General features: G+C 41.8%; 1 protein-coding gene across 2 annotated transcripts in view; it reads right to left on the reverse strand.

Moving 5' to 3' along the window:
- The window catches only part of kif6 (kinesin family member 6), a 217,028-nt gene that overhangs the window by 96,749 nt on the left and 94,053 nt on the right, over positions 1-26,226 (reverse strand). The window contains exons 12-13 of one of the 2 annotated variants that reach the window (XM_021585670.3): positions 13,267-13,424; positions 2,934-3,127 (exon numbers count right to left, since the gene is read on the reverse strand). In XM_021585670.3, coding sequence (XP_021441345.2) covers positions 2,934-3,127; positions 13,267-13,424 — 352 coding nt within the window. Of the gene's footprint in view, positions 1-2,933; positions 3,128-13,266; positions 13,425-14,666; positions 17,177-26,226 lie in introns of those variants that run through there. The other variant, XM_090221719.1, reaches the window with a different exon arrangement.

Raw genomic sequence — 26,226 nt, forward strand, 5'->3', positions numbered from 1 at the left:
AAATCAAGACTGAACTCTTTGCCTGAAATCCAAGCGTCACGTCTGGAGGAAACCTGGCACCATCCCTACGGTGAAGCATACTGTTGGGATGTTTTTCAGCAACAGAGACTGGTATATTAGTCAGGATCGAGGGAAAGATGAACGGAGCACAGTAGTACAGAGAGATCCTTGATGAAAACCTACTCCAGAGCACTCATGACCTTAGACTGGGGCGAAGGTTCACCTTCCAACAGGACAACGACCCTAAGCACACAACCAAGACAATGCAAGAGTGGCTTTGGGACAAGTCTCTGAATGTCACTTAACTGGCCCAGCCAGAGCCCGGACTTAAGCCCCATCTAACATCTCTGGAGAGACCGGAAAATGGCTGTGCAGCAACACTCCCCATCCAAACGGACAGAGCTTTGGAGGGCCTGCAGAGAAGAATGGGAGAAACTCCCCAAATACAGGTGTGCCAAGCTTGTAGCGTCAAAGGTGCTACAAGCACTGAGTAAAGGGTCTGAATGCTTATGTAAATGTGATATTTCAGTTTTCTTTTTGTTATACATGTAAAGAAATGTCTAAAAACCTGTTTTTGCTTTATCATTATAGGGTATTGTGTGTACTGCTGAAAGCCAGTACTGCAGCATTCAATGTCGGTGGCGCACATGGAGTACTAGTCAAGCAGGTACGAGCTCCGCAAATCCATTAGGGATGCAAAAAGACAATACAGACTCAAACTTGAATTGATGATCGACAACTCAGACTCGCGTCGTATTCGGCAAGGACTACAGACTATTACGGACTGCAAAGGCAAATCCAGCTGTGCGGTGCCCACTGAAGCCTCCCTAACAGATGACCTTAACACATTCTATTTGAGGCAAACGATACTGAGCCATCCAGGAAGACTATCACTGCTCTGGATGACTATGTGCTATCGGTCTCCAAGGCTGACGTGAGGAAAACTCTCAAAAGAATGAATAGTCACAAAGCAAGCTGGCCCAGAAGGCGTCCCTGGCTGCGTCCTCAGAGTGTGTGCTGACCATCTGGCGGGCGTCTTCTCAGATATCTTCAACTTGTCCCTGTCCCAGGCTGCAGTCTGCTTTAAGGAGACCAACATCATCCCAGTGCCCAAGAAAAACAAGGAGACATGCCCAAATGACTATCGCCTGTTGCACTCACCTTGGTCATCATGAAGTCATCAACATGCCAGCCAAACTGGAACCACTCCAATTTACATACCGCTCCAACACATCCACAGAAGATGCCATTTCCATTTCTATTCACACGGGCGTAACACATCTGGACAAGAGGAACACCTATGTGAGAACGCTGTTCATTGACTAAAGGTTCAGGATTCAATAATATTGTTCCCTCCAAGCCCGACACCAGCCTCCGCAACTGGATCCTGGACTTCCTGACGGGCAGACAACAGGAGGAGTGTCAACAACACCTCCTTCACACTGACTCCACACAGGGGCCCCCAATTATGAGACCTCAGTTCTCTGCAGTACTCCCTGTTCACCCATGACTGTGCGATTTTTGCACGACACCAACTCCATCATCAAGTTTGTTGACAACACCACAGTTGTAGGCCTGATAACCAACAATGATGAGTCAGCTTCTAACTCAACGTCAACAAAATAAAACAAAAACAGCATCACACACACTCCAGCCACGAGTTGTTCACTCCCTTACCATCGGGCAGACGGTATCGGATCATGAGGTCTGATACTGTACCAACAGGCTAAGAGACCGTTTATATCTACAAGCCATCAGACTGCTGAACACTTGAACTGGACTGACCACCTGCTCTGATTCATCACACATATGTACTCACTCATGCACACACACACAGACACACTGACACACACACACACACACACACACACACACACAGAGTGTACCAAACATTAGGAACACCTTCACCTTTTGCCCTCAAAATAACCTCAATTCGTCAGGGCATGGACTCTACAATGTGTCGAAAACATTCCATAGGGATGCTGGACCATGTTAACTCCAATGCTTCCTACAGTTCTGTCAAATTGGCCTGAATGTCCTTCTTGATACACACATGAAACTGTTGTGTGTGAAAAACCCAGCAGCATTGATGTTCTTGATACAAACCGGTGTGCCTGGCACCTACTACCATACCTCTTTCAAAGGAACTTAAATATTTTGTCTTGCCCATTCACCCTCTGAATGGCACACATACACAATCCATGTTTCAATTGTCTCAAGGCTTAAAACGAATGTTTTAACCTGGCTCCTTCCGTTCATCTACACTGATTGAAGTTGATTTAACAAGTTACATCAATAAGGGATCATAGCTTTCACCTGGATTCACCTGGTCAGTCCATGTCTTGTTTACGTTATGTTCTTAATGTTTTGTACACTCAGTGCTACACACACATCACAACTGCTGCTACCAGACTGCTATTATACTGCTCAATTTATACACATAGAAATATAGGACTATAAATTGTGCCTTCCTATATTTTACTTATGCTAAAATGTTTATTCTATTCTACCGTCATTTACATCACGTTCGTATTCTTATTTTTTCTTATTTTTGTTGCATTGTCGAGAAGGAACCTGCAAGTAAGCCTTTCGATGTAAAGTATGCCTATCCTGTAAATATGACTAATAAAACTTAAAAGGAATACACAACTAAAATCGTACAACTGTTTCGTTTCCCTGCACAAATGTGCGTGTGATAAAAGCATGTTAAAACCACCATGTAAGCATGAGTCTCTGCTAGAATGCGAGTAAGCATTCCCACTACATGGCCAACTTGCAAAGTACAAATTGGCTATACTGGGAAGTGAACATTTATAAAAAAAATATCATGTAAGGTTATGGTATAGATAAGTATTAAAATCATATTTTTTTAAATGAATTATCATACTTCTGGATTTGCATCCTGACCCGATGGTGACAGTGAATCAGCATACCTCTTTCCCCATAAAGAGTGGGTGGCACTCCATGGTCATTCTCAACTGCCTCTGTGTCTCCTGCCAGTGACGCTGTGTATAACCTCAAAGGACTCTGGGGGTCCAAGGAACGGCCATTGGAGATGTTGGCCAGTTGAGCAGCAGCGTCCTTAGATCTCCTCTTCTCCTTCTTCAGAATGCTCACCAGGATATATGTGATGCTTAGGTTAAAGAACATGTATAGACATCCTCTTTGGGAAGAAATGGTTAATGGGTAACTTTTAAAAAAACTGAAAACGCACACCTGAGTTAGCAGGGTGGTGGGTACCATACATAGCAAGTAAGAGAAGAAACACCCCAGAGCTACGGGCTGAGTGCCTTTGACCAGGATTGTCTGTCACTTTCAGTTAAATTTCACATTTGTTGACATCCAGCAGGTGGTTGCTATAACACACTGCAAGCTGATGGCTACCAGCTGGTTTTATCAATTCATCGCCGCAGTGTGTCTGAGCCATGAGAAGAAATATCTATCCTCACAAGTGTGTAACAAAATATCTCATCAGTCTGGTTTGAGGTAGAGATAACAGTCAGGTTTAAAGTTCAAGGCCTGGCCTAGATGGCATTTGGAGGTAAGGAATGGGACAAAATAGATACTCCAATTTCAACACAAATGGTAAAGGTCATTCTGTCTTAGAGAAAGGGAACTTCCATCTGTCAACATATCACAGAAAAACTAAATTAAGTTTCCACGAAAAGGACAAAACATATTTTGAAGAATATCCCTGGTCTGCCTTGCACTGTGAGGGACATCACATGAAGATAAAGATGATATGTGGCTCCCCTTACAACACATACTTCAAGACAACAGGGGCAATAACAATCGTTTCCTTAAACATGGAGGAAATGGCACGAGCACGCTGTCATCTTTAATATGGGCCAGGCTGACACATGCGTTCTCTGACCTTACCAGCTCAGTGAGATGTCCTGGGAATAGGGTGCCATTTGGGACCGTCAATATTATCCAAAAGATTAGGGTGCCATTTGGGAACTCCGTTCTGCTACCCCTGGTCTTTGGTGCACCATTGAGGGGTGAAAACATCTGAAAACCAACCTCGTTAAAGAGTATCTTAAATAAGACATCTCAGTCTTATTCTGCCCCATAAAATGTTTTAACTTGCTCTGGTCTTTTCCTACTAGTGTAACCAATGTGAAATGGCTAGCTAGTTAGCGGGGTGCGCGCTAATAGCATTTCAATCAGTGACGTCACTCGCTCTGAGACCTTGAAGCAGTTGTTCCCCTTGCTCTGCAAGGGTCGCGGCTTTTGTGAAGCGATGGGTAACGATGCTTCGAGGGTGGCTGTTGTCAATGTGTGCAGAGGGTCCCTGGTTCGAGCCTAGGTAGGGGAGAGGAGAGGGACAGAAGCTACTTTGCTGATAACTTCTTTATTGAGAAAAATGTACTTACTATGACTGGAGGAAATGTGTGATGTGATAGTCTCAACTAGCTATCTTAAGATGAATGTATTAACTGTAAGTTGCTCTGGATAGGAGCATCTGCTAAATTACTCAAATCCAAATGTAATTTGGGATGCAGCCCTTGTCTGGTATGAATTACCGGAGAGAATAGGAGCCGTGAAGGCTGGAGAAAGCGTGTCAAGATTCCAGAGCATCTTCTCCTGATGAGAGTATTTTTTTTCTTGACATTTGTGCATGAGTGCATTTGTGAGTGTATGTTTGCGTACAAATGTGTGTGTGTGCGCACATTTGTGTGTATGACAGAGTGAGTGAGTGCAAAAGAGTGGGGAGTGAAAGACGAAAACACTCCGATCCTGTTCACACTTCCAATCCCACGACATGTTCCACCTGGCAACAGAACAGCACAAACTTATTCAACCCATTAGTTACATTTACTGTAATGGTTTCCCTCTGTCCCATCTACTTCAAACCCAATCCATTGGGATCAATCAAATGTTTTGGAGAACCTTGCACTTACACACTGTAAACTGACAGTCTATATGTAGTTTATGCATTTTGCACATTTTGCACACAGATGCAAAATGAACAATACATTCATTTTTATTTTTAATGTCCTTGAAAAGAAAAGCCCAAGCCCCTTGATTTGCCAAATGAAAAGGTTGTCCATAGGCTGACATGCTTACTGCACAACGGGAATATACATCTGTTCCCTGCACTGCCAAGCAGAAAGGAAACAGGGCCAGGGAAGGTAAATCCATAAAATACAGACTGTCAAGTACACTTTTTTTTAACCTATAAAGTGCTGACTGCTCAAATAACTCAAGACTAAAGCAAAAAATAAAAAGATCTTCCAAGATTTAGGAGCTGTCCTTTTTTTTTACGACACAAGCACCAGGTTGCATTCCATCAAAATATACATTCAAAATGTAATCAAAGGCTTGTAGTAAAGTACACAAGGAAAATAGCTTATTTTCAAAAACTGCCTGTGGTTTAACAAAAGAGTACCGTGCTGTTGATGCCTGGGATGACATCCAGTAATTTACAGTCACCACATTATTTGGTTCCCTGAGCCCGTTCTAGTTTTGCCTCATCAGATTTTCAAACATCTTGTTTTCACACCTACCAAAATTACATCTCTCAATCAAACAAGTTATCTAAATGTCCAGGTTTATGTCAGGATGATAAATGGCCCCCTATTTAGGGCGTCTGCAAAGTACTACTCATTTAGCTGTCATGTAGATGTAATCGGGAACAACAGTGTAAAACAAATTAAATGGAACCAAAACAGGATCATAACTCTCATGGACCTGAACGTAACTCAACTACACAGAGTGGCCTGGTAATGGTCAAACAGAATCTCATATTAACACACCTAAATCATTGCTAACAACATAGTCCCAAATATAATCAATTGAAGATAAAGGAAAGCCACATTACAAGTTCACTCAAATGCTGTACCAGAGGTTTGGTACCAGTACCCCCTGCATACAGCCTCGCTACTGTTAATTTAATGCTGCTCTTTAATTATGTGACCAATTTTTTTTGATTTGATTAAATACCTGTTGAAACCAATGAATCCCCAACTTCCAGGACACGCTGCCGGGCAAAGCAAATACACATCAAAAAGCTCAGAGCCAAAATCCACTTTTCACAAGTGGCTTCTGTGGATAGTGTCAGTATGGTTCATTTTCAAGGTCACCAGGAGGGGACAAGACAAGCGTTTGCCAGACTAAGCCACCCGTGCAAGTCAACAGTAAGTAGGAAAGGGCTCAGAAACCCTGGCACTACAAACCTGATTCCACTAATCAACTCATCATCAAACCTTTGGTTAGTGGAATCAGGTCTGTAGTGCTAAGCAAAAAAACTCAAATGTGCACCCCTTTCGGTCCCCAGGACCAGGATTAAAAAACACTAAGTGAAATCCATTTGTCTCCTTTATTTATATGGTGTCTGATGTAGTATGCTTACACTCGCTTGACCGGTTCCACAACAAATTCCATTATTAGAAAAAGCTCTCTTCGACATTCTCAGGGAAAGTCAGAACCCACTTTACTAACCCCTTAAAAAACAAAATCACATTTCACTTTAAAGCAAAGTGCATACAAATCTTCGAGAGCACAGTACACTATATCCTATGAGCTCCAAGCCTGAGGGAACGCACTGTGGAGTTTATGGAAACAGAGTGGACTGACTGGACTGTGTCACTCACAGCCCTGCCAATACGATGGGGGGTATTACTGAGAAGACAGGGAATCACCACCTTGACGTGTAAGTAAATATTACACAATTAGTAGGGCAGTTGAGGGAATCCTTGAGATGTCGCTGATAATGTAAACATGCGGTGGAGGATTACTGATAAGTATTCGCAAAATATTGTCTCTTTCTTGGAAAAAAATCAGCAGCCACATGAGCAGCCTAGTCGCCAGGCGTGATTTTGGGCAGCTCCATGGTAATAAATGTTACTGTTCCTGGTGAAAAAACAATGTCCTATCCTGGAGTTCGAGTAAATGACATTACTAAGCTGCTCCCGAATGTACTAAACCAGGATATGGGCATCGATTTTATCGTAGTCCATGTGGGTTTTAATGACATTACTAAGCTGCTCTCGAATGTACTAAACCAGGACACGGGCATCGATTTTATCGTAGTCCATGTGGGTTTTAATGACATTACTAAGCTGCTCCCGAATGTAATAAACCAGGACATGGACATCGATTTTATCGTAGTCCATGTGGGTTTTAATGACATTACTAAGCTGCTCCCGAATGTACTAAACCAGGACATGGACACGGACAAGGGCTGATTTCAAGGTTTTACTGCTAACCTACAAAGCATTTCGTAGTCTTGCTCCTACGCTACGGTCACAAGACACAGGCCTCCTAATTGTCCCTAAAATTTCTAAGCAAACAGCTGGAGGCAGGGCTTTCTCATATCGAGCTCCATTTTTTATGGAATGGTCTGCCTACCCATGTGAGACACACAGACTCGGTCTCAACATTTAACTTCTTGGTGACTGGGGGGCAGTATTGAGAAGCTTGGATGAATGAGGTGCCCAGAGTAAACTGCTTGCTACTTAGCCATTATAGCTAGAATATGCTATATATTTGGATAGAAAACACTCTGAAGTTTCTGAAACTGTGTGAATTTTGTCTGTGAGTATAACAGAACTCATATGGCAGGCGAAAACCTGAGAAGAATCCAATCAGGAAGTGGGAAATCTGAGGTTTGAAGTTATTCAACTCATTGCCATTCCAATATACAGTGTCTATGGGGTCATTTTTCACTTCCCAAGGCTTCCACTAGATGTCAACAGTCTTTAGAACCTTGTTTGATGCTTCTACTGTGAAGTGGGGCCAAATGAGAGGGGATTGAGCCAGGTGTCTGTCAGATTGCCATGAGCTCGTGACGCATGGTCAAGTGAATGTTAGTTCATCGAACAAAACATATATGCATTGTGTAATATGAAGTCCTATGAGTGTCAAATGATGAAGATCATCAAAGGTTAGTGATTCATTTTATTTGTGACTCCTCTCTTTGGCTGGAATAATGGCTGTGTTTTTCTGTGACTTGGTGGTGACCTAACATAATTTGTGGTGCTTTTGCTATAAAGCCTTTTGAAATCAGACACTGTGGCTGAATCTTTAAAATGGTGTAAAATACTTGTATGCTTGAGGAATTTTAATTATGAGATTTTTGTTGTTTTGAATTTGGCGCCCTGCACTTTCACTGGCTGTTGGCGGGGTGGGATGCTACCGTCCCGAATATCCCAGAGAGGGTAAGTCTTTACTGAAGACTCATCTCTTCAGTGGGTCATACGATTGAGTGTAGTCTGGCCCAGGAGTGTGAAGGTGAACGGAAAGGCTGTGGAGCAACGAACCACCTTTGCTGTCTCTGCCAGGCCAGTTCCCCTCTCTCCACTGGGATTCTCTGCCTCTAACCCTATTACAGGGGCTGAGTCACTGGCTTACTGGTGCTCTTCCGTGCCGTCCCTAGAAGGGGTGCGTCACTTGAGTGGGTTGAGTCACTGACGTGATCTTCCTGTCTGGGTTGGCGCCCTGCCTTGGGTTGTGCCATGGCGGAGATCTTTGTGGGCTATACACGGCCTTGTCTCAGGATTGCAAATTGGTGGTTGAAGATATCCCTCTAGTGGTGTGGGCGCTGTGCTTTGGCAAAGTGAGTGGGGTTATATTCTGCCTGTTTGGCCCTGTCCTGGGGTATCATTGGATGGGGCCACAGTGTCTCCTGACCCCTCCTGTCTCAGCCTCCAGTATTTATGCTGCAGTAGTTTATGTGTCAGGGGGCTAGGGTCAGTCTGTTATAACTGGAGTACTTCTCCTGTCTTATCCGGTGCCCTGTTTGAATTTAAGTATACTCTCTCTTTCTCTCTTTCCTTCTCTCTCTTGGAGGACCTGAGCCCTAGGACCATGCCTCAGGACTACCTGGCATGATGACTCCTTGCTGTCCCCAGTCCACCTGGCCGTGCTGCTGTTCCAGTTTCAACTGTTCTGCCTGCGGCTATGGAACCCTGACCAGTTCACCGGATGTGCTACCTGTCCCAGACCTGCTGTTTTCAACTCTCTAGAGACAGCAGGAGTGGTAGATATACTCTGAATGATCGGCTATGAAAAGCCAGCTGACATTTACTCCTGAGGTGCTGACTTGTTACACCCTCGACAACTACTGTGATTATTATTATTTGACCATGCTGGTCATTTATGATCATTTGAACATCTTGGCCATGTTCTGTTATAATCTCCACCCGGCACAGCCAGAAGAGGACTGGCCACCCCTCATAGCCTGGTTCCTCTCTAGGTTTCTTCCTAGGTTTTGGCCTTTCTTGGGAGTTTTTCCTAGCCACCGTGCTTCTACACATGCATTGCTTACTGTTTGGGGTTTTAGGCTGGGTTTCTGTACAGCACTTTGAGATAACAGCTGATGTAAGAAGGGCTATATAAATAATTTTGATTTGATTTGATTATAGATGTGTTTGTGGAAATATTGCTGTAGGTTAACGACAGTCATACAGTTAGAGACTGGCAGGCTTACTTAATGTTAAATATCTCTAATAGTATGTGGAATTCTTCCCCTATCAAAAATGTGTGAACACATTGAACAGAGGGATGTAGATTACTAAAATATAGGAAAGGTAAAAACCTGGCTTTTGCTTTATACTAAAGTACATGAGGGTAATATTAGGATGTCAGTGTCATTAAGCTCAAGGTATCTCTTTTGGTAAGCAAATGAGAATGCATTCTATCAGCATATCGATTGTGCAACCAGGGCTGGTAAAATAATAATAATCACAGTAGTTGTGAGGGTGTAACAAGTCAGCACCTCAGGGGTAAACCCTGTATCATTGTTATTCTAACATCCGCGATGCAAATAAGGCCCTCCCCCGCCCTCCCTTCGGAAAACATGAACACGACTCCATTTTGTTGCTTCCAGCCTATAGACAGAGACTAAAACAGGAAGCTCCCGTGCTCAGGTCTGTTCAACGCTGGTCTGACCAATCTGATTCCTCGCTTCAAGATTGCTTCGATCACGTGGACTGGAATATGTTCTGCATTGCGTCAAACAACAACATTGACGAATACGCTGATTCGGTGAGCGAGATCATTAGCAAGTACATCGGTGATGTCTTACCCACAGCAACTATTAAAACTATTGAAAGCGTGAACCACTGCTTTTAATCAGGGCAAGGTGACCGGAAACATGACCGGATACAAACAGTACAAACACTTCTTCGCCCGCTTTGAGGACAATACAGTGCCACTGACACGGCCCGCTACCAAAACCTGCGGACTCTCCTTCACTGCAGCTGACGTGAGTATAACATTTAAAACGTGTTAACCCTCACAAGGCTGCAGGCCCAGACAGCATCCCCAGCCGCGTCCTCAGAGCATGCGCAGACCAGCTGACTGGTGTGTTTACGGACATATTCAATCAATCCTTATCCCAGTCTGCTGTTCCCCACATGCTTGAAGAGGGCCACCATTGTTCCTGTTCCCAAGAAAGCTAAGGTAACTGAGCTAAACGACTACCACCCCGTAGCACTCACTCCCGTCACCATGAAGTGCTTTGAGAGGCTAGTCAAGGACCATATCACCTCCACCCTACCTGACACCCTAGACCCACGCCAATTTCTTACCACCCCAATAGGTCCACAGACAACGCAATCGCAACCACACTGCCCTAACCCATCTGGACAAGAGGAATACCTATGTGAGAATGCGACTACAGCTCAGCATTTAACACCATGGTACCCTCCAAACTCATATCCTACATTACTCATGTCATATATATATACTGTACTCGATACCATATACTGCATCTTGCCTATGCCGTTCTGTACCATCACTCCTTCATATATTTTTATGTACATATTCTTCATTCCTTTACACTTGTGTGTATTTTATTTATTCGTTATTTTACCAGGTAAGTTGACTGAGAACATGTTCTCATTTGCATTTAAGGTAGTTGTTGTGAAATTGATAAGTTAGATTACTCGTTGGTTATTACTGCATTGTCGGAACTATAAGCACTAGCATTTCACTGCACTCGCATTAACATCTGCTAACCATGTGTATGTGACAAATAAAATTGTATTTGATAATAGTGTTGAACATTACTTTTGAATGACTACCTCATCTCCCACTCATACAATTATCTCTAAGGTCCCTCAGGTGAGCAGTGAAATTCAAACACAAATTCAACCACAAAGACCAGGATGGTCTTATCCTTTGGATGGATTATCCCTTTGAGAATGGTGAAGTTATTCATTACACTTTGGATGGACCAGGTCTCTCTTGAAAAAGAGATGTTATCTCAATGAGAAAAACCTGTATAAATAAAGGTTAAATAAAAAATGTTTTATAAAAAAAAAAAACATTTAGTTCTTGTTTATTGGGTTATTAAACAACGAATTGACTGATGTCGGTTTACATGGTTATCAAAACATCACGCCATGGTAAACCTACACGAAACACAGCCCTTATTTTAAGTGTTTCTAAAAAATGTATGTTGGAAAAACGTTTGGAACCATATCCCTGTTTGACCGCTAGGTTTTATTGGTATTATCACACCTCCACTGTGGGGATCTATGGTGACTTTAAAACAGTTACAGAGCTTAATGGCTGTAATAGATCAACAACATTGTAGTTACTGTCAAGGCTGTGGGTAACTGGTGAAAGGGGTCAGGCGCAGGAGAGCTGAGATGCGTGAACAAGGTATTTAATACAAGATAACACCAGTATAAACACAATACTATGGTGCGGGAAAAATACCGGTACCACGACATAAACGGGCGTAATAACAAAACCCGGCAACAAAATACCAGCCGTCAGTAACAGCATGAACAATAAAACAAACATGCACACAAACACGGGGGAAACCAGAGGGTTAAATAATGAACATGTAATGGGGGAATTGAAACCAGGTGTGTAGAAAACAAAGACAAAAGAAATGGAAAATGAAAAGTGGATCGGCGATGGCTAGAAGGCCGGTGACGTCGACCACCGGACGCCGCTCGAACAAGGAGAGGGACCGACTCCGGCAGAAGTCGTGACAGTTACTCCAAAATACTAACCTAAATAACAGGGCGAAAAGAACGAAGCCTGTACAGACATGCATCCTATTTGCAATAAGGCACAAAAGTAAAACATTTGGCAAAGAAATTAACTTTATGCCCTGAATAAAACGCGTTATGTTTGGGGTAAATCCAACACATCACTGAGTACCACTTCATATTTTCAAGCATGGTGGTGGCTGCATCATGTTATGGGTATACTTGTCATCGGAATAGGTCTCCCGAAGTGCACAATGGTCAAAGGCACTGCATCGCAGTGCTATACTCGTCACTACAGACCAGACATCGATTCCGGGCTGTATCACAAATGGCCGTGATCAGGAGTCCCATAGGGCGGCGCACAATCATCGCCCTCCAGCGACTCCTTGTGGTGGGCAGGACGCCTACAGGCTGACCTCGGTCGTCAGGTGAACAGTGTTTCCTACGACACATTGGTGCCGCTGGCTTCTGAGTTAAGCAGGTGGGTGTTAAGAAGCGCGGTTTGACGGGTCATGTTTCAAAAGACGCATGACTCGACCTTCACATTCCGAGCCCGTTAGGGAGTTGAAGCGATGAGAAAATATCAACATTGGGGAGAAAAATGGGGTAAAACGGAATAGAGCTAAACAGAGGAAAAATCCTAGAGGATTAAAAATTGGCTTGAAAATCTACAGCAAGACTTGAAAACGGCTGTCTAGCAATGATCAACAACCAACTTGACAGAGATTGAAGAATGTTTGAGAGAATGTGCAGATATTGTACAATCCAGGTGTGCAAAGCTCTTAAGAGACTTACCCACTGCCAAAGGTGATTCTAACATTTATTGATTTAGAGGTGTGAATACTTATGCAAATTAGATATTTCTGTATTAATGTTCAATAAATGTGCAAACATTTCTAAACACATGATTTCAGTTTGTGTAGATGAGTGACAAAAACAATCTACTTAATCCATTTTGAATTCAGGCTGTAACACAACAAAATGTAGAATAAAGGGGTATGAAAACTTTCTAAAGGCACTGTACCTGGTTAAATAAAGGCTAAATAAATGCCAAATAACTAAATAAACTTAGCAGCAAAGAGTAAGCACATGAAAAGTAGGAACTGGGTATCCACAATCAGGTGGACCCTTTTGGTGATCGGGTAGAAAGTGGCCTTTCCTTGAGCTTAATTGTTTTTTGATTGGCTCAACAATAATGACTTCAACAGAAATAGAAAATGTGTTTGCCAGAACATTCTCCAATTCGTAGTCACAAACAGATGACAGAGATGAACTTGAGTAATACTTGTAAGGTTGCAGCATAGGAAGGATACTGATCTCGTTATCGCGCTGAGTCAACATTTCCCTCAGCTTGGTCAGGTCTGCAGGCTGGAGCTGGGGGCTGTCTTTTTGGTCGGGGACTACCACAGGTGGGGGAGGGCTTGGGTGGTCACCTACCTCGTCTCCAATAGACAACCTCTCTCGTATCATTACCTGTAGAAGGGGACACATAACAAAAACACAAAATTAACCCCCTCTCTAAAAACAAATTGCACACCACCCAACATCAACACAACCACATTACACAGTTCAATAAACTGCCATACACAATCCACAATCCAATCACAAATGTACATTCAACCCGCACTCTCTAGCAGTACATACTCAACCCACCCTGACCCCCATACCTCTTGAAAACCCTTCACATTATTGACTCTCTCAAACTCGACCCTAAGGTACACTACCGTTCAAAAGTTTGGGGTCACTTAGAAATGTCCATGTTTTTTAAATTAAAGCAATTTTTTTGTCCAGTAAAATAACATACAATTGATCAGAAATACAGTGTAGACATTGTTAATGTTGAAAACTACTACTTTAGCTTGAAACGGCAGATTTTTTTATGGAATATCTACATAGGCATACAGAGGCCCATTATCAGCAACCATCACTCCTGTGTTCCAATGGCACGTTATGTTAGCTAATGCAAGTTTAGAATTTTAAAAGGCTAATTGATCATTAGAAAAACCTTTTTTAATTATAGTAGCACAGCTGAAAATTGCTGTGCTGATTAAAGAAGCAATAAAACTGTCCTTCTTTAGACTACTTGAGTATCTGGAGCATCAACATTCGTGGGTTCGATTGCAGGCTCAAAATGGCCAGAAACAAAGAACTTTCATCTGAAACCTGTCAGTCTATTCTTGTTCTGAGAAATGAAGGCTATTCCATGCAAAAAATTGCCAAGAAACTGAAGATCTCGTACAACGCTGTGTACTACTCCCTTCACAGAACAGCGCAAACTGTCTCTAACCAGAATAGAACGAGGAGTGGGAGGTCCCGGTGCACAACTGAGCAAGAGGACAAGTACATTAGAGAGTCTAGTTTGAGAAACAGACGCCTCACAAGTCCTCAAATGGCATGCTCATGCATGCTTCGGTGTCGCTTGCCTCAAAGCGAGCATAAAAATACATTTATCCTGTCTGGTAGGCTCGTGTCACTGGGAAGCTCACGGCTGGGTTTCCCTTTGTAGTCCATAATAGTTTTCAAGCCCTGCCACATCTGACGAGCGTCAGAGCCAGTGAAGTAGGATTCAATCTTAATCGTGTATTGACGCTTTGCTTGTTTGATGGTTCATCTAAGGGCATAGTAGGATTTCTTATAAGCGTCCGGATTTGTGTCCCACACCTTGAAAGTGGCAGCTCTAACCTTTAGCTCAATGCGGATGTTGCCTGTAATCCATCTTTTTTTTTGGGATATAAACGTACGGTCACTATTGGGATGACATCGTCAATGCACTTATTGATGAAGCCAGTGACTGCGGTGGAACAGTCCTCAATGGCATTGGATGAATACCGGAACATATTCCAGTCTGTGCTAGCTAAACAGTCCGCATCATCTGACCACTTCCGAATTGAACGAGTCACTGGTACTTCCTGCTTTAGTTTTTGCTTGTAGGCAGGAATCAGGAGGATATAATTATGGTCAGATTTGCCAAATGGAGGGTGAGGGAGAGTTTTGTATGCATCTCTGTGTGGAGTAAAGGTGGTATAAAGCTTTTTTCCATTCTCTGTCCTGCCGATGCATGAAGAAAAACGGCAGATCTATATTATCTGTGTCGTCGTTCAGCCACAACTTGGTGAAACATAAGCTATTACAGTTTTTAATGTCCTGTTGGTAGGATAGTCTTGATCATATATCATCCATTTTGTTTTCTAATGAAAGCAAGTTGGCCAATAGAATGGACGGTAGTGGAAGTTTACTCCTACGAATTCTCAGAAGGAAACCCGACCTCCACCTCCTTTTACTCTGTCTTTTCTTCACACAAATGATGGGGATTTAGGCTCGTTCCCAAGAAAGCAGTATATCCTTCGCGTCCAACTTGTAAAATAAAAAAAATCTTTGTCCAGTTCGAGTTGCGTATTCGCTGTTCTGATGTGCAGAAGTTATTTTTGGTCATAAGAGATGGTAGCAGCAACATTATGTACAAAATACGTTTAAAAAAATAGAAGTTACAAACAACGCAAAAAAAACTAACAAAACAGCACAGTTAGTTAGGAGTCTGTAAATTGTCAGCCATCCCCTCCAGCACCATTCTATTCTATGACCAGCCTTTGAAAGAATTTAATGTGTACAGATGTGAGTGCAATGGGGCTATGGTCATTTAGACAGGTTACCTTGACATTCTTGGGCACAGGGACTATGGTGGTCTGCATGAAACATGTGGGTATGTATTACAGACAGGGTCAGGGAAAAGTTGAAATTGTCAGTGAACGCACTTACCATCTTGTCCTGGGGCCATGTGAATGTTAACTTGTCTTACTCACATCGGTCACAGAGAGCGAGATCATACAGTTGTCCGGAACAGCTGGTGTTTTCTTGCATAGATTAGTGTTGTTTGACTCGAAGCAAGCATAGAAGGCATTTAGCTCGTCTGGTAGGCTCGCGTCACTGGGCAGCTCTTGGCTGGGTGTCCCTTTGTAATCCGTGATAGTTTGTAAGCCTAGTCACATCTGACGCAGTAGGATTCGATCTTAGTCCTGAATTGATGATTTTCTTGTTTAATGGCTTATCTGAGGACGTAGTGGGACTTCTTATAAACTTCAGGATTAGTGTACAGCTTCTTGAAAGTGGCAGCTCTAAACTTTAGCTCAGTGCAGCTGTTGCCTGTAATCCATGGGTTATGGTTGGGATATGTAGGTATGGTCATTGAGGGGACGACGTAGTAGATGCAGTTATTAATGAAGCTGGTGACTGATGTGATAAACTGGTCAAGGAATCCCGGAACATATTTCCAGTCTGTGCTAGCGAAACCGTCCTGTAACTTAGCATCCGCTACATCGGACCACTTCTATATCGAGTGTGTCACTGGTACTTTCCGTTTTAGTTTTTTCTTGAAAGCAGGAATCAGGAGGATATAGCTATGGTCAGATTTACCAAAGGGAGGGCGAGGGAGAGCCTTGTTTGCATTTCTATGTGTGGAGTAAAGGTGATCCAGAGTTTTGTTGCCACTGGTTTGTATTTGTATTTATTGGGGATCTCCATTAGCTGCCTGACTTGGGGATTGTGAAGAGAAATCTGGTGCCATGTAAGGTAGGGTCTTCATAGGTGTGCTACTAGTTTAAACAGACAGCTCTGTGCATTCAGATAGTCAACACGTCTTACAAAAACAAGTAGTGATTAAGTCAATCTCTCCTCCACTTTGAGCCATGAGAGATTGATATGCATATTATTAATGTTAGCTCTCCATGTACAGCTGTAGTCGGAAGTTTACATACACTTAGATTGGAGTCATTGAAACTCGTTTTTCAACCACTCCACAAATTTTTTGTTAACAAACTATAGTTTTGGCAATTTGGTTAGGACATCTACTTTGTGCATGACACAAGTCATTTTTCCAACAATTACTTACAGACAGATTATTTCACTTCACTCTCACTGTGTCACAATTCCAGTGGGTCAGAAGTTTGCATACACTAAGTTGACTGTGCATTTAAACAGCTTGGAAAATTCCAGAAAATTATGTCATGGCTTTAGAAGCTTCTGATGGGCTAATTGACATAATTTGAGTCAATTGGATGTGTACCTGTGGATGTATTTCAAGGCCTACCTTCAAACTCAGTGCCTCTTTGGGAAAATCCATGGGAAAATCAAAAGAAACCAGCCAAGACCACAGAAAAAAATTGTAGACCTCCACAAGTCTGGTTCATCCTTGGGAGAAATTTCCAAACGCCTGAAGGTACCACGTTCATCTGTACAAACAATAGTACGCAAGTATAAACACCATGGCACCACACAGCAGTCATACTGTTCTGGAAGAAGATGTGTTCTGTCTCCTAGAGATTAACATATTTTGGTGCGAAAAGTGCAAATCAATCCCAGAACAGTGGCAAAGGACCTTGAGAAGAAGCTAGAGAAAACAGGTACAAAATTATCTATAACCACAGGAAAACGAGTCCTATATCCACTTAACCTGAAAGGCTGCTCAGCAAGGAAGAAGCCACTGTTCCAAAACCGCCAAAAAAAAGCCAGACTACGGTTTGCACATGGGGACAAAGATCGTACTTTTTGGAGAAATGTCCTCTGGTCTGATGAAACAAAAATAGAACTGTTTGGCCATAATGACCATCGTTATGTTTGGAGGAAAAAGGGGGAGGCTTGCAAGCCGAAGAACACCAGCCCAACCATGAAGCACGGGGGTGGCAGCATCATGTTGTGGGGGTGCTTTGCTGCAGGAGGGACTAGAGGGACTGGTGCACCTCACAAAATAGATGTCATGAAATTATGTGAATATATTGAAGCAACATCTCAATAAATCTGTCAGGATGTTAAAGCTTGGTCGCAAATGGGTCTCCAAATGGACAATGATCACAAGCATACTTCCAAAGTTGTGGCAAAATGGTTTAACCTCTTACTCCCACCCGACACGCAGTCGTCCCATCTAGCCACCTGGAAATGCAAATGCGCTACGCTAAATGCTAATAGTACTCGTTAAAACTCAAACGTTCATTAAAACACACATGCAGGGTATTGAATTAAAGCTACACTCGTTGTGAATCTAGCCAACAAGTCAGATTTTTAAAATGCTTTTCGGCGAAAGCATGAGAAGCTATTATCTGATAGCGTGCAACACCCCGAAATACCTGAAGGCGACGTAAACAAAAGAATTAGCAGAAATAAAATATAAAACATTCATTACCTTTGACGAGCTTCTTTGTTGGCACTCCTATATGCCCCATAAACATCACTATTGGGTATTTTTTTGCGATTAAATCGGTCCATATATACCCAAAATATCCATCTACTGTGTGATTCAGAAAAAAACACAGTTCCAAAACGCAGCGTCATTTTTTTAAATTAAAAAAGTCGACGATAAACTTTCACAAAACACTTCGAAATACTTTTGTAATCCAACTTTAGGTATTAGTAAACGTTAATAACATATCAAATTGATCACGAGGCGATGTGTATTCAATAGCTCCACGTCTTCAAATCATGTTCGGGAAATCTCTCTTCCAAAACTTCCTGTCGGAGACCGGACGGAATGGAATCTCTCTCCTTTGTTTGACCAATAAATAACTCCCAGGAAATTGACAAGACTGGCGACATCGTGTGGAAGCTGTAGGAATTGCAATCTCGGCCCCATTTAATTTGGTGTCCCTTAAACAATACATGCAAGTGGCGCATGGATATTTTTTTCAGTTTTCAGTGACCAGTTTTTCTTGCGCTTTTCGATGAAACACACGCTCTGTTATAGTCACAGCCATGATTTAACCAGTTTTAGAAACGTGAGAGTGTTTTCTATCCACACATACTAATCATATGCATATACTATATTCCTGGCATGAGTAGCAGGACGCTGAAATGTTGCGCGATTTTTAACAGAATGTTCGAAAAAATAGGGGGTCGACTTAAGAGGTTTTAAGGACAACAAAGTCAAGATATCACAAAGCCCTGACCTCCATCCTAAAGAAAATGTGTGGGCAGAACTGAAAAAGCGTGTGCAAGCAAGAAGGCCTACAAACCTGACTCATTTACCCCAGCTCTGTCAAGACAAATTGGCCCAAATTCACCCAATTTATTGTGGGAAGCTTGTGGAAGAATATCCGAAACGTTTGACCCAAGTTAACTTTGTATGGCTGCAGGGGCAGTATAGAGTAGCTTGGATGAAAGGTGCCCATATCAAACGGCCTGCTCCTCAGTCATAGTTGCTAATATTAGCATATTATTAGTAGTAGTGGATATAAAACACTCTGAAGTTTCTAAAACTGTTTGAATTATGTCTGTGAGTATAACAGAACTCATATAGCAGGCTAAAACCTGAGAAATTCCACTTCCTGTTTTTTTTCTGGAGGTGGCAGATTTTCAAACAAGGTCTCATTGAAATTACAGCGAGATAGAGTTTTCACTTCCTACGCCTTCCACTATGTCAGCAGTCAATAGAACTTTGTCTGATAACTCTAATGTGAAGGGGGGTCGATTGACACAGGAAATAGTCACCACAGCCATGAGTGGATCATGCTTTCACCAGGCGAAGGACTTGCGTTCCACCGCTCATCTGAAGTAATTCTAATTCTCCGGTTGGAACGTTATTCAAGATATATGTAAACCACATTCTAAAGATTGATTCAGTACATCGTTTGACATGTTTCTACAGACTGTTAGGGAACTTTTGGACATTTTGTCACGTTATAGTGGACTCGCTTTGTGACTTTGGGATTACCAAACGCGCTAACCAAAGTAGCAAATTGGACATAAATAACGAACATTTTCGAACAAATCAAGCATTTATTGTGGACCTGCGATTTAAAGGACTGCATTCTGATGAAGTTCATCAAAGGTAAGGAAACATTCGTCATGTATTTTCTGGTTTCTGTTGACTCCAACATGGAGGCTAATTTGGCTACTGTTCTGAGTGCCGTCTCAGATTATTGCATGGGTTTTTCCGTAAAAAGAAATTGAAATCTGACACAACGGTTGCATTAAGGAGAGGTATATCTATAATTCCATGTGTATAACTTGTAGTATCATCTCCATTTATGATGAGTATTTCTGTTGAAACGATGTGGCTATAAAAAAATTACTTGATGTTTTTGGAACTAGGGAATCTAAATAGCCAATGTAAACTCAGATTTTTTTATATAAATATGAACTTTATCAAACAAAACATGCATGTATTGTGTAACATGAAGTCCTGTGAGTGTCATCTGATGAAGATAATTCAAGGTTAGTGATTCATTTTATCTTAATTTATGCTTTTTGTGAATGCTATATTTTGCTGGAAAATGGCTGTGCTTATTGTGGTTTGGTGGATACCTAACATAATCGTTTGTAGTGCTTTCGCTGAAAAGCCTATTTGAAATCTGACACTTTGGTGGGATTAACAACGAGAACAGCTTTAAAATTATATAAAACACGTATGTTTTAGGAATTGTAATTATGAGATTTCTGTGGTTTGAATTTGGCACCCTCTATTTTCACTGGTAGTTGTCATATCGATCCCGATATCCGGATTGCAGCCATAACAGGTTAAACAATTTAAAGGCAATGCTACCAAATACTAATTGAGTGTATGTAAACGTCTAATCCATTTGGAATGTGATGAAATAAATAAAAGCTGAAATAAATCACTCTACTATTATTCTGACATTTCACATTCTTACAATAAAGTAGTGATCCTAACTGACCTAAAACAGGGATTTTTTACTAGGATTAAATGTCAGGAATTGTGAAAAACTGAGTTCAAATGAATTTGAGCATCCGGCGCCGACAGAGATAGCCACCTCGCTTAGCGTTCAGGAAACTATGCAGTATTTTGTTTTTTATGTATTATTTCTTACATTGTTACCCCAGGAAATCTTAAGTTTTTTCAAATTCAGCCAGGAGGAACTATTGGATATAAGAGCAACGTCAAATTACCAACATTACGACCAGGAATTCGACTTTCCCGAAGCGGATCCTCTGTTTGGTCCACCACCCAGGACAATGGGATCGGATCCCAGCCGGCGACCCAAAACAACGGCGCCGCAGGAGGGGTAGAAGAAGCGGTCTTCTGGTCAGGCTCCGTAGATGGGCATATCGCGCACCACTCCCGAGTTTACTATTTGACAACGTCCAGTCTCTTGACAACAAGGTAGACAAAATCCGAGCAAGGGCTGCCATCCAGAGAGACATTAGAGATTGTAACGTTCTTTCTTTCACGGAAACGTGGCTCATTCGAGACACGATATCGGAGTCGGTACAGCTACCTGGTTTCTTCACGCATCGCGCCGACAGAAACAATCAACTTACTGGTAAGAAGAAGGGAGGGGGGGCGTGCATTATGATTAACGAAACGTGGTGTGATCATAACAACATACAGGAACTCAAGTCCTTTTGCTCACCTGACCTAGAATTCCTTACAATCAAATGTCGACTGCATTATCTACCAAGATAATTCTCTTCGATAATAATCACAGCCATGTTCCGCATAGCGGCGGACAATAACATTGATGAAAACGCTGATTCGGTGAGCAAGTTAATTACCAAGTGCTTCGGTGATGTTGTACCCACAGCAACTATTAAAATCTTCCCCAACCAGAAACCGTGGATTGATGGCAGCATTCGTGCAAAACTGAAAGCGCAAACCACAGCTTTTAATCAGGGCAAGTCGACCGGGAAAAATGATTGAATAAAAAAAAAAAAAAACAGTATAGTTAGCTGTTCCCACATGCATCAAGAGGGCCACCATTGTTCCTATTCCCAAGAAAGCTAAGGTAACTGAACTAAATGACTATCGCCCCGTAGCACTCACCTCCGTCATCATGAAGTGCTTTGAGAGACTAGTTAAGGATCATATCACCTCCCCCCTACCTACCACCCTAGACCCACTCCAATTTTCTTACCGGCCCAATCAGTCCACAGACAACGCAATCACAATCCCACTGCACACTGCCCTAACCCATCTGGACAAGAGGAATACCTATGTGAGAATGCTGTTCATCGACTACACCTAAGAATTTAACACCATAGACCCTTCAAACTGGGTCTCGACCCCGCCCTGTGCAACTGGGTCCTGGAGTTCCTGACGGGCTGTCCCCAGGTGGTGAGGGTAGGAAACAACATCTCCACCCCGCTGATCCTGGGGCCCCACAAGGGTGCATTCTCAGCCCTCTCCTGTACTCCCTGTTCACCCATGACTGCGTGGCCATGCACAAAGGTGGAACGTTTTAAGTTCATTGGTGTACACATCACGGACAAACTGAAATGGTCCACCCACACAGACAGCATGGTAAAGAAGGCGCAACAGAGCCTCTTCAACATCAGGAGGCTGAAGAAATTAGGCTTTTCACCTAAAACACTTACAAACTTTTACAGATGCACAATCGAGAGCATCCTGTCGGGCTGTATCACCGCCTGGTACAACAACTGCTCCGCCCACAACCGTAAGGCTCTCCAGAGGGTAGTGAGACCTGCACAACGCTTCCCCTGGGGGCCAACTACCTGCTCTCCAGGACACCGACACCACCCAATATCACAGGAAGGCCAAAAAGATCATCAAGGACAACAACCACCTGAGCCACGGCCTGTTCACCCCGCTATCATCCAGAAGGCAAGGTCAGTACAGGTGCATCAAAGCTGGGACTGAGAGACTGAAAAACAGCATCTATCTCAAAGCCATCAGACTGTTAAACAGCCATCACTAACATTGAGTGGCTGCTGTCAACATACTGACTCATCTCTAGCCACTTCAATAATTAAATATTGGATGTAATAAATGTATCACTAGTCACTTTAAACAATGCCACTTAATATAATGTTCACATACCCAACACTACTCATATGTATATACTGTACTCTATACAATCTGAATCTTGCCTATGCCATTCGGCCATCACTCATCCATACATATTTTTATGTACATATTCTTATTCATTTCTTTACACTTGTGTGTATAAGGTAGTTGTTGTGAAATTGTTAGGTTAGATTACTCTGATATTTATTTTATTTTTCATTTCACCTTTATTTAACCAGGTAGGCAAGTAGAGAACAAGTTCTCATTTACAATTGCGACCTGGCCAAGATAAAGCAAAGCAGTTTGACACATACAACAACAGAGTTACACATGGAGTAAAACAAACATACAGTCAATAATACAGTAGAAAAATAAGTCTATATACAATGTGAGCAAATGAGGTGGGATAAGGGTAGTAAAGGCAAAAAAAAATGGGAGGTATGATTTAACCTCTCTGGTACACTAGCGTCCCACCTCGACAACAGCCAGTGAAATTGCAGGGCGCCAAATTCAAAACAACAGAAATACCATAATTCAAATTCCTCAAACATACAAGTATTATCCACCATTTTAAAGATAAACTTCTTGTAAATCCAACTACAGTGTTCGATTTCAAAAAGGCTTTACTGCGAAAGCACACCATGCGATTGATTATGTTAGATCAGCACCTAGTCACAGGAAACCATACAGCCATTTTTCAAACAAACATCTGTCTCAAACAAACATCTGGTGAAAGTACAGAGAGCCACATCAAATTACAGAAATACTCATAATAAACATTGATAAACGATAGAGGTGTTAAACATACGAATAAAGATAAACTTCTCCTTAAACTTTCTTGGTGACAGGCGGCAGTTTTTTCACGTCCGGGTGAAATGCATGCCCAAATTCAACTGCCTGCTACTCATCCCCAGAAGAAAATATATGCATATTATTAGGAGTGAGTACAACATAACTTTTTTTTTTTCAGGTCACTCTCCTTTCAATGAGGTTTCATTGGGAATCAAGATTTCTAAGGGACCTTCTTGCAGTTCCTACCGCTTCCACTGGATGTCACCGGTCTTTAGAAATTGTTTGAGGTTTTTCCTTTGTGTAATGAAGAAGTACGGCCATCTTGAACGAGGGTAACTTGAAGTGTGCTGTTAGATAGAGGCGCGCGACCAGAAAGCATGCTACAGTTTGTTTTCCTCCTGTATTGAACACAGATCATCCCGTCTTCAATTTTATCGATTATTTACATAAAAAAATACCTAAAGTTGTATTACAAAAGTAGTTTGAAATGTTTTGGCAAAGTTTACAGGTAACTCTTGAGATACTTTGTAGTCACTTTGTAGTTACTTTGTAGTTGCTTTCGCCGAAAAGCCTTTTTGAAATCTCACATGTTGGCTGGATTCACAACAAGTGTAGCTTTAATTTGCTATCTTGCATGTGTGATTTCATGAAAGTTAAATTTTAACAGTAATTTATTTGAATTTGGCGCTCTGCATTTTCTCTGGCTTTTGGCCAGGTGCCGTCCCACATATCCCAGAGAGGTTAAGGTGCGTGCACTAAGTCGAGACGAAAAGTCAAAAGTAGTACAATAAAAGTTAGTAGAAACATGCCAAACGATGTTTAAAATAGATCTTTCGGTTGTTTTTGTCATAAATAATAAATAATATTTCAACCGAACAAAAGCTTCGTCAATAGGAAAGGAGAAACAAGAAAGGTGCATTCCCGATCAGGCTCATGGCTGATGAATGGAAATGTCCACTGGCCACTGATTGAAAGTGCTGTATCTCCCTCATGTTTCAGAGTAAAAGCCTGAAACAATGCCTAAAGACTGGCCACATGTAGAGGAAGCCATAGAGACCGTGAACTGGGTCCTAAGTTTTGTATGGTGGATAGGCATTCAATGGAAAAACAGCCTTTCAAAATAATAGTACTTCCTGGTTGGATTTTCCTCTGGCTTTCGCCTGCCATATCAGTTCTGTTATATTCACAGATTTATTATATCCAAATCTATTAATTATATGCATATCCTATCTTCTGGGCCTGCGTAGCAGGCAGTTTAATTTGGGCACGCTTTTCATCCAAAATTCCGAATGCTGCCCCCTACCCTAGTGAAGTTAATACAACCACTAGCATTATAAGCACAGCAATGCGCACACAGCAGTAGGCTATAAGCATGAATGTTCTATTAGCAGGAAAACACCATTCTCAAAAGTGACTGAGAGTTTGATTATGCATGTAATGCTTTTATTATGAAGGTGCATTGTTATGGTGAAAATCATCTTACCAAAGCTTGAAACTCACAAGCTGCTTATGTATGCCATTTCGCCACTACACCCATTGTAAAGTGTATTAATAATGAGCTTCATTTTAAGAAGTTTTTTGTCAGAGTGATTAGAGGGAAAATAGAGTGCTGAGTAACAGGTAATAAGCAAGTTTGGTAGGCTACTAATGACCATCAGCAGCATCACAGCTTGGAGAAGCCTATTTACCATGACTAAACTGTACATTTTACTGCCGTCATGACTCGTGACTGCCGATGAGGTGGTGATACGGTCACCATAACAGCCCTATCACCGACCAGCAAATATTCTTTACATTATCAGCATTAGAATCACTACAAAACGTATTGTATGACCTCATACACTATATTAGGCTCAGCCTTGGGATTTTGGTTTTCCTAGATATGGCTACATCTGATGGATTTGGATACTGCTTTAAAGCAAATTTCTGCAGCATTAGTAAAGATGTGATCAATATATGTTGATGATTTCATTACTGTGCTGTGTGTAACTACCCTGGTAGGTTGACCTGAACCAGGTTGCAGACATTAGTTACAGTTTGAAGCTTTTTCTTGAGTGGGCAGCTTTATGAAAGACAGTCAATATTGAAATCAACCAGAAAATATACCTCTCTGTTGATATCATATACATTATCAAGAATTTCACACATATTATCCAGATACTGACTGTTAGCATTTGGTTGTCTATAGCAGCTTCCCACAATAATGGCCATATTCAGACCTGCCAAACCTGTCCAACTTTTTAGAATACCAGACGCACGCAGCAAATTGGAGATTCGCATAGCACGTGCCGAATTGGGGTTGGAATACTTTCTTTCTTGACAGCATTCTATTTACACATATGGTAAAAGTCACTAACAAGATCTAATTAGAAAGAACACACAAGTGTATTTGATTTTATTTAAAAAATAATGTTATTTGTTTAGAAATAAAATGTACAAACGTCTTATCCACGCTATTTAAAAAAAAAAAAAAACTGATATGATAAGAACAAATGTTTGAAGCAGAGTATCAGTATCAAATAAACATGTCATCCATAATAAAAAAGTCATGATAGGAAACAGTGGGTGAGAACAAATCTTCTAGAGACCTTCAACTGTTCAGGAAATAATTTCCTAGACAGGCTAAATCTGCTAGCTATCAGGCAAATCTAACGCAGTAGGGCATCAGGGTAGACTTCTCTGTGGCAAACAGTTCCTCTGGTAATCATTGAAACCTTCTTGAGGGAGGCTCTGTAC

Source organism: Oncorhynchus mykiss, chromosome 26 (genome assembly GCF_057628025.1).
Source record: "Oncorhynchus mykiss isolate SJ-2025 chromosome 26, ASM5762802v1, whole genome shotgun sequence".
Taxonomy (NCBI): domain Eukaryota; kingdom Metazoa; phylum Chordata; class Actinopteri; order Salmoniformes; family Salmonidae; genus Oncorhynchus; species Oncorhynchus mykiss.